General features: G+C 35.2%; 1 protein-coding gene across 2 annotated transcripts in view; it reads left to right on the forward strand.

The window, feature by feature from the left end:
* The window catches only part of LOC106875833 (TBC1 domain family member 13), a 102,965-nt gene that overhangs the window by 17,063 nt on the left and 75,388 nt on the right, over positions 1–10,514 (forward strand). For both annotated transcript variants that reach the window (XM_014924119.2, XM_014924118.2), the window contains exon 3: positions 5,561–5,601. In XM_014924119.2, the coding sequence (XP_014779605.1) occupies positions 5,561–5,601 (41 nt within the window). The remainder of the gene's footprint in view (positions 1–5,560; positions 5,602–10,514) is intronic.

The raw sequence follows: 10,514 nt of genomic DNA on the forward strand, positions 1-10,514 counted from the left end.
AGAGAGTGTAGTGGGTGCTTTTACGTGTCACCCGCACGAAAACGGCCACGCTCGAAATGGTGTCTTTTATGTGCCACCCGCACAAGCCAGTCCAGGGGCACTGGCAACGATCTCGCTCGAAAATCCTACAGGAGCCAGTCAGGCGGTACTGGCAACGGCCACGCTCAAAATGGTGCATCTCATGTGCCACCCGCACAAGAACCAGTCCAGGGGCACTGGCAACGATCTTACTTGGCTTGCCGGGTCTTCTCACGCACAGCCCATTTCCCACTTTTCATTTATTTTGTAAGATATCAAAATTTTCATCACATTACTGTGTGTATACCTAGTTACTAACATGAGTCCACAATGACTGAAATGGATTTGTGTCAGTAACCAGGAAATACAGTGGTGTTATAAAATATAAATATAGTTTTTATCTTGTTTCTTTTGATAGTTAAAATGACTCTTCCACACAACACAAGATCTCAGACCAAATCACTTGCCAAACAAGTACAACTTTGATCTTATTTAAATATTTATTTTCATTCATGTAATTAAGGCATATCCATATATTGCAGTAAAACAACCAAGGGTTGAACTTTACTACTATTGACTGCTTACAGAATGTATGATGAGAGAGAACTCTGACAAACTAATAATCATGATGGACTTTCTCATTGAAGATAACTTATGAGTGTTCTGCTTTTGCTGTATGACCTGCACAAATGATTAGTTTATTGTGATGAAATGCATGTGCCATACATTAGCTCACTCCCTCCATTAAACCAACTTTACCTGAACTGATGCATGGTGGACCACACGTCAGGTGCCTAAGTGATTGCAGAGCAATGTGATTGAATTGTTTTGCTCAAGAACACAACACACCCCCTGGTCTAGGAATTGAAACTATGATCTTGCAATCATGAATGCAACACCCTAACCATTAGGCCATGCATCCTCACTGGATACAATGATGATGATGATGATAATTTCAAATTTTGACACAAGGCTGGCAAGTTCGTGGGAGTGGGGTAAGTTGATTACATCTCCGTCCTCCTTCTCAAATGGTACTTATTTTATCGATCTCAAAAGGATGAAAGGCAAAGTCGTCCTTGGCGGCATTTGAACTCAGAATGTATGGACAGAAGAAATGCCACTAAGCATTTTTCCCAGCACAGTAACAGTTCTGTCAGCTTGCCGCCTTAATAATAATAAGAATAATAGTACCAAGAGCACCCAGAGAGTGCAAACCTCCACCAAGGCAACACCAATGTCCTCTCAACGATTAGCCGGAGAAGATTTTTAAAATGAGAATATCTGAAATAAACTCGACTGCTCTCACAAACGAGAATACTAAAGATAAACCCTACCAATCTCAAAAATTAAGTAACAAAGACGGAAAAGCAATCCAGAATCCTTGTCCGGTACTGGATCAATCCCAAAATCTAATCAGTTTGTGCCAGTCACAAGGCCAAACATCCCTGAAAGTGTCATCCGAATCCATCCAGTTGTTCTTGAGATATCTTGTCCACGGACAAACAAACAAACATGACTGAAAACAATATCTCTGCTTTCACTAAATGGGAGGTAATAATGGTTTCAAATTTTGCCACAGGGCAGGAATTTTGGGAGAGGGGATGAGTCAATTACATCGACCCCGGTATTCAACTGGTACTTACCTTAACAACCTTGAAGGGATGAAAGGCAAAGTCGACCTTGGCAGAATTTGAACTCAGAACGTAGTGACGGGCAAAATACCACTAAGCATTTTGTCCACCGTGCTGATGATTCTGCCAGCTTGCCACCTTAATAATAATAATGATAATAATAATAATAATAATAATAATAATAATGATAATAATAATAAAGTGAAAATTAAATAAATAGTGCATGTATTTATTGACAAAAGATGACCATCCTCAAATATAAGTAGGTGAATAGTTGTATGTATCAATATTGTGAAGGTTAATAGCCTACATTTATTGATTTAAATTTTACTGTCTCTGCTCATTTGTGTTGGCTATCTTTTAAAAGATGAGGTGGTCATGTTTCAGTTGGATAACATTGCTATGTAAAAACTGAACTGAGAATCTATTTTTCAACAGTGAAGAATGATATTTGTCAACAATTAGATCAAAACCAGTTATGCTTTTATATTCCTTGTTCAGGTGTGGTATTGTTTAAATAAATCCTCATGCTACATATATAAACATAGTAGATGTGTCTGTACACATGTATGCTTATCCTGGCTGAGCAACAAAAATATGTGCACACATACAAAAACACACACATCCACCACCTTCACCATCATCATCATCTTCCACTTGCTTTCCATACTGGTATATAAGTTGGATGGGTCATCATGTTCCCCTGGTCAGTTCTTATTAGTTATGGCTCTCATAGATTCATTAGTCCCCTTAGTTATACTTCACTTCATATACAGAATGTGTGAGGAAAGAGTAAAAGAGAGTTATAGAAAGAGTCAATATGCATATACTAGGCTTGGTGGCAGGCAGTGAATGAAAGAATGCTACAGGCACAGTAAGAGAGAAAAAATTATTAGTAGTATTCCACTGAGGTCAAACTTGCTTTTCCTCCTTTTGGAGTTGATGAATTAAGTACTAGTTGTGTTCTGAGCTCAGTGTAATCCATTAGCCTCCTCGACTCCAAATTTCAGGCTTTGTGCCTATAATAGAAAGGATTATTATTAGTAGTAGCAGTGGTAGTAGTAGTGTTGCTGCTGATATTAGAGTATTAACTCTGTAATTAAAAAAAAAATTTTTTTTCTAATTTTATTTTCAGTTTCAGTCATATTATTGTTGTTGTTGCTTTTATCATGGAAGGTGCTGCTATTAGAACAGTTAATATTGGCATCAGTCACAATGACATCAATGACATTACTACAATTATAATCAAGGTTAGTAGAACTGCTATTATAAGATACTTTAGGATATGTACAGGTATGACCTAATTTTTGTCTATTAGAAGCTGCAATTATATAACCAAGATTAGGTGTTATAGAGTAAGAGAGCTTTATAGTGAAGATTAGACTTTGGAATATTTGAAAGAAATTCTGAAATCTAATTTCTTTCCTTACCAATCCACTTTTTAAAACTTTCATTATGAAGCTCTCTTACTTTGCTACACCTAACCTTTGTTCTTTAATCACAGCTTCTAATAGACAAAAATTTGGCTTTATCCATACATACCTTGGAGTAGCTTATAATGGAAGTTCTACTGGCCTTGTCGATCAAATTGTAGTAGTAATAATAATAATAATAGTGATTTTGAATTTTGGCACAGGACTAGTAGTATTTGAGGAGAGGTGGGCTGGTAGTTTTTGACCCTGAAAGAATGACAAAGTTGATCTCAATAGAATTTGAACTCAGAACAGATGGATGAAATGCTGCGATTGGTTCAGCCAGCTCGCTGCCTTAATAATAATAATAACAACAACACCAATATTGTTTTGATTAATGCCAATATTAATTATACTAATGGCAATAATAGCATCTATGACTAAAAAAGAAACAGTCGTGGTTATTTTAGTTTTGATTTTATAACAAGATGTCTTTCCTGTCATTATTTCCAGTAGTTGAATAAATAGCAGAATGTCAATGAGATAAATTATTGTTCATGAGATGTATTGTTGTTACTGTGCATATGTAAATGTATATATTAACAAATGTCAGCAGCATCAGTAGCATCATCATCATCATCTTTTAATGTCCATCTTCCATACTGGCATAGGTTGGATGGTTTGACAGGATCTGACATATCTGGGGACTACATCATGTTTCAGTGTCTGCTTTGGTATGCTTTCTTTTGCTGTGTGCCCCTCTTCTAACAGCAACTACTTTGTAGGGTGTACTGATGTTAGTATGGTCATTTAGTTGTAGAAACCAAGCTAAAAGCAGACATTGGAAGATGATTCGATCCTTCAACCCACTGGATCCTGCTAATATCTATAAAGCGAATAAAAGTTGTATATTTGGTATGTAGTGATATGAATTGTTAACACCATGAAAGAAGTTGAGTTGTGTATGAGAATACATGGGCTTATAAATAACACAAGATCAAGTGATATGGAAGGATACTGCATTGCTTGCTCACCTATTCAACATATGCTTACCTGAAAACTGTAGATATTAAAACAATGATGAAAATTACAATTATAATTTTTTTCACTATTGATCTCATTTCTAGTGATTACAATTATTCTGGTGTGTGTATGTGTGTGTATATATATATATATATATATATATGAAATCATAAGTGTGGCAGTTGCCTGTAGCATGATCTTCAAATGTCAGGCCTCATGAAGGCAATGACAACTGACCGAGACCTTTGGTAATATTCTGTGCTTGAGAAGACTTTGTCAAGCCAAAGTGAAAGTGAAAGTAGTCATGACAGTTGCCAGTGTTATGTAAATGGCGCCTGTGTTGATGGCACGTAAAACACACCCATTACACTCTCTGAGTGGTTTGCATTAGGAAGGGCATCCAGCCATAGAAACCATGCCAAATCAGACTAGAACCTGGTGCAGCCTTCCAGTAAAACTCTCTAACCCATGCCAGTATGGTAAGTGGACATTAAGTGATGATAATGAGGATATACATACACACACTCACTTACACAACATAGGACTGGATTTGAACTAGGAATTTTTATTTATAAATTAGAATGCAAGTGGTAATGAAGTTCACATTACAACCAAATGGCTTCATGGCTTCCACTGCATGACACCTTGACCAAGTGTTTTGTATTATAGTCTCAGGTTTTGTGAGTAAGATTGGTCAAGAAACCTCTCTCTCTCTCTCTCTCTCTCTCTCTCTCTCCCTCTCTCTCTCTCTCTCTCTCTCTCTCTCTCACATGCATGTATGTGAGTGAGTATTTATTTCTGTTTCTCTTGTGTGACCTGTTTGGGTTGTAGCAGTGTTATGTAAACAGCATATGGCCATAGCTCTACAATTTCATTGGTTCTTTTCATATGAATTAATATAAAGACTTGAAACACTTTAGATTAAAATATCAGTCTTATAACATTTATAATGTGTATGCAATGTGGAATGACATAGCTGAAATATCTTGTCTCAGAGAAACATCTCCTCAAGGAGTCTTGTGTGTTAGAGACACAAGTCTTAGCTCAGATTGCCAACAGGTGGACAGACAAGGGTTTTGACCTGATGATGACTCCAGATGTCATGACTAATGAAATAAAGACACCATACTTTAAAAAAATACAGGTAAGAGATGGCAAAAGAGAAAGCTTCTAGTCATATAGTGTATTAATGTTCTGTCAATCCTTATAGGAATGGAAAAAGTAATAAAAAATTTAGAGTAATGTATATATATCTAGGAATAAGACAACCAAGAATAAGTGGAAATCAAACCATTTGAATTGTAGTGTGGATGTAAATAATAAGTGCTTCATCTCTGAAGATTTGGTTATTAGTTAAAAAAAAAATATGTTTTATGTTAACAGTTACTCATCTCAGACATTTAATCATTGATAAGAATGATAATTTATGTTTTTTGCTAAGTATTTTCACTAATTAAATAATTTTTTTTGTCTTAGGTTGTCCTTGTGAATCAGGTTACAGATCTATATGCTGGAAGGTAAGTGCTGTGAACTTCATTATTATCTCTATGTTAATGTAGTAATGCATCATCATCATTTAATTTAATATCTATGTTCTGGTGGACCATGTTTAGCATCATTCCCAAGTACAAATATTAATAAAGTAATTCAGATCTTTCTAATTTCTGTATGAATTACAAAAATGCTTCATGTCATTATGTATAGGATGAAAATAAATCTCTTATGATGATTAGATTCTTTTTCATATTCTAACCACTTTGCATAGTGATAATATATGGTTACACAAGGATGCTTATAACTTATTGTTGTGCTCCACTTGACCTCATACTGTATTATCCATGTACTATATTATATAGTATTTGTTATAGTACCCATCTACTATATTGTATTACCATAAAAGTATAAAATTATCCTTCTACTGTAGTATCCACGTACTCTATAGTACTATCTATTTACTACACATGTCTATGTATTATATTATTACTAGTATACTCATGTTGTCAAAAGTGCTAGTGGTTTTATTAATGATAGAAAATGATGCATCAAAAGAGAGACCATTGATAAATGTCTACAATCGAGTAAATATATGTACATACACAGAATTGAAGCACTTCAACAATCATAGTCGTAATGTCTAGGTTGAAAATATTATCATCCACATAATATATATATCATCATCATCGTTTAATGTCCATCTTCCATGCATGCATGGGTTGGAGGGTTGACAGGAGCCAGCTAGGTAAAAAAAAAAATTACCCTAGGCTACTGTCTCTGTTTTGGCAGGGATTTTACAGCTGGATGCCCTTCCTAACACCAACCACTCTGCAGAGTGGACTCAGTGCTTTTTACATGGCACTAGCACTGGTAAGGTTAGTTTTGGAATGATTTTTACAGCTGGATGCCCTTCCAAACACCAACCATGTTACAGTGTGGACTGGATGCTTTTAACGTGACACCAGCACTGGCAGGGTAACCAAATAACTTGCAAGACAAGGAATTATGAGAGTGGTAGGAGCATTTGAGGAGGGAACTTGTGTCAGAGGATGAAAGGTTGGAGTGTGACAGAGAGACAGAAGTAGGTGTCTTGCCACAACAGAGGGGGAATTAGAGGAGGTGATCCACTATGAAATGATGAAAAATTAGAGTGTAACTGAGAAATAGAGAGGCAGAAATAGGTGTCTTGCTATAGAGGAGGTACATGGTTACCCAGTGAGAAAGAAAGAGAGGGAGGTTCAAGAAAGAGTTCAGAAACAAGTGTGCTGATGTAAAGGAGATACTTGGTTGCCTAATCAGAGGAAAAACAAGAGGAGAGAGAGAGCAGAAAAGAGATGGTGTATTCCTAGAGTATACTTGCAAGTAACAAGGATCTGAGCATATATATATATATGAGAGGCTTTGATATCCAGAAGACCAAAAAGGCAGTTCGATAATATCATGAGTGAGGAGTCTAATGTGGATCCTGTGTGAGCGTGTATATGTTAAATAAGATAAAACAACAAAGCCAAGGCAGTGCGAAATTTCTAGGACATTTATAAAGAGAAAGGTAGTCTTACAGCTGTTTCAGGGATATAAAAAATATGCCATCATCAGAGATGATATTAGAGTTAAATAGAAGGAAATAATATAGTTCAATATAAGAGGTTATTTTGGAAAGGGAGAGATATAGGAAGTATAAAGGGAAATATGATAATAAAAATGTGTGTTGGATGTTCCATTATCCAAGGAATGTGCTGTGTAGAATGGGTAAAGAGGCTTCTTGTCCATGGTATGTAAATTCCGATAGGAGTTCATATTTTGTTATTGTAAATGGATAGTGTGCAGATGTTAATTCTATGTGCTGTTTATTCAAAGGGATCTTGTAGTGTAAATGAAATTTTGGGAATATACTGGTAGGAGGAAGTAGATAGAGGAAAGAGAATAGATAAGTATGTTAGAAGAAAGAAAAATAGTATTGGTCAAAAGGATTAAGGGAGGAAAGAAAGAGGAAGAGAAAAGGAAAAAAGAGTGCTAGATGGTGGTCAAGATATTGTGAGGGGGTGGGGAGAGGAGAGCTATCAGTAGATAAAAGGAATAGGAGGAAGTATAGAAGGAAGAGATAAGAATGCAAGGAAGGAATATATGTCTCTTCCACTTTCTTTCTTCTTTCTTTCCCTAATCCTTTTGACCAATACCATTTTTCTTCCTTCTAACATAATAACTTCTATATTGGTCTATATTATTCCCTTATTTAACTGTCTCATATCGTCTCTGATGATGGGATATCTTTTATGTCCCTGAAACAGCTGTAAGACTACCTTTCTCTTTATAAATGCTGTAGAAATTTCACACCGCTTTGGCTTTGTTGTCTCATTTTATTTAACACACACACACATATGAAAAATCTAGTTTTCTATGCTCTGATAGATCAAACAGATTTTGTATAGCTGGATACTCTTCCTGTTGCCAACCCTCACCTATTTCCAAATAAAGTAATATTTCACCATGTCCAGACATGTTTTCAAGTGCGTGAAAACAAAGAACATCTCTTGCATGACAGTGATGCTCACTTACAGCTGCTGCCTAATATCAAGGCAAAGAGACATTTATATATACATACATATATATATATATATATATATATATATATATATATATATATATATATATATATATATATATATATTTTCATGTACACACAAATGTATATGTGTGTGTATATATATAAATATACATACGTGTATGTGTATGTATATATATAAATATATATACGTGTATGTGGATATATATATAGAGAGAGAGAGACATACACACATGCATTGTGTCATTCCATAGATAATGTAGTTTTTTTACACTTCCTTTATTTTTCAAAATTAAGAGAAACAAAGTTCTTTTTTAATCTAAAATATACTCTCCATTTTCACTTGTCCATTATGAAAAATATTCCCCCAGTACTGTTCTGACCTCTTCTACAGAATTCATATTTTTTCTGTCCAAATGACTTTGAAGATTGTGGAATAAATGATAATAAGATGGGGCAATGTCTGGCAAATATGGTGGGTGGGCCATCGTTTCCCATTCAAACTGCTCCAGCTTTTGGAATGTCATCCTCGCAGTATGTGGCCAAGCATTATCCTGATGGAAGAACACCTTTCGTCTTGAAACCAAAGATGGTTGTTTTTTTACAGGTGTTGATGAATGTTTGCTTGACCTAATCAAAGTTTCTCTGCTAGTTCCTCAACAGTTATTATAAGATTGTGTGCCACCAGGGTTTGCAGGACATCCTCATTGAGCTCTGCAGATCTTCCAGGATGAGGCTCATCTTCTAAGCTGTAATTTCTGGAACTACCTTTGACACTGGCTTATGCTTATTGTCCAATCCCCGTATACTGCATTAATATTCCTTGCATTTTCCGTTGCATTGTTGTCTTTATTGAACTCATAAATGGGAAGTTGTTTACTTCAGCATGTTGATACAAATTTCAGTAATGAAATACACATCCTGAAGTAAACAACTTCCCATTTGTTGACGCATACATAATATACTACCTTTTACTAGGAAAAAGAAATGTTAGTGTTATTTATTAAGTGCAAGCATGAAAAATAGACAAGCACAAAAGAAAGAATATATATACATGCACACACACACATACATATACATATAAAGAAAAATAAGAAAATAGAGATAAATCAATTAATAATTATATTTATTAATTACAAAAATAGACAGCTGTTTCGATTCAGGCTTTAAAAATTTTAATTAAAATAATTAAATCATTATAAAGTTGAATCTCATCGGAGGTAGAAAAAAGATATACCATTACATTTTATGTTTTTATGTGTTATGTGTATGGGACATTTATATATATTTCTCTCTCTCTCTCTCTCTCTCTCTCACACTGTTATATATATATATATACACACACAATTAAGATTCAGTTGAATTAAGTACTTAAATTGAGGCACCTTGTTAGGTCTGAGTAACATGCATACTCAACAATATTAAGTGAATATCCAATTTGGTGCACAAGTGCTGACCACATGATATTCTTGTGTGTATGCAGATAATAAGTTCCCTCTGAAGAATTCTGCACTTAGCTGTTCAAACATGTACTTTATACTAAAAATATAAAGGATAGGTAAATAAAATATGAGTAACAAAGACGTACAGGCGTCAATTTATTATGGCCGTTTCTAATGCCTCTTTTAACTGGCCGTAAACGGTTTCTTTGCAATGATGTAATATTCTCATTAATCAATTAATGAAATCATTTGAAACAGCCGTAATAAATTGTCATCTGTTCCTCTTTGTTACTCATATATATATGTGTGTGTATGTGTGGAGGCGCAATGGTCCAGTGGTTAGGGCAGCGGACTCGCATTTGTAGGATTGCAGTTTCAATTCCCAGACCAGGCATTGTGAGTGTTTATTGAGCAAAAACACCTAAAGCTCCACAAGGCTCCGGCAGAAGATGGTGGTGAATCTGCTGTATTCTTTCACCACAACTTTCTCTCACTCTTTCTTCCTGTTTCTGCTGTACCTGTATTTCAAAAGGCCAGCCTTGTCACACTGTGTGTCACGCTGAATCTCCTCGAGAACTACATTAAGGGTACACATGTTCGTTTTTTTTTCCGTCCTTGTTTTTATATACATTCACTGCTTTCTTCCAAGGAATCTAATGCTCTTAGCTTAGTTTTCCCTTGGGGCTGGCCAGATTGAATAACCAGCCAAAATTGCAAAGATAATCTGGATCTCGACTGAAGAGAGAAAACTCCGAATGACCTGTCTACGATTTCTTTGTATCGTCTATCTGAATGTTTTGTCCCTTTCTTGTATCACCTGTCTTGATGTTTTGCGTTCTTGTCCCATTCTGTATTATTTATTTATTTATATATATATATATATGTATATATATATATATATGTATATATATATATATATAGTGGCGTACGT

The sequence above is a fragment of the Octopus bimaculoides genome, chromosome 1 (assembly GCF_001194135.2).
Source record: "Octopus bimaculoides isolate UCB-OBI-ISO-001 chromosome 1, ASM119413v2, whole genome shotgun sequence".
Lineage (NCBI taxonomy): Eukaryota > Metazoa > Mollusca > Cephalopoda > Octopoda > Octopodidae > Octopus > Octopus bimaculoides.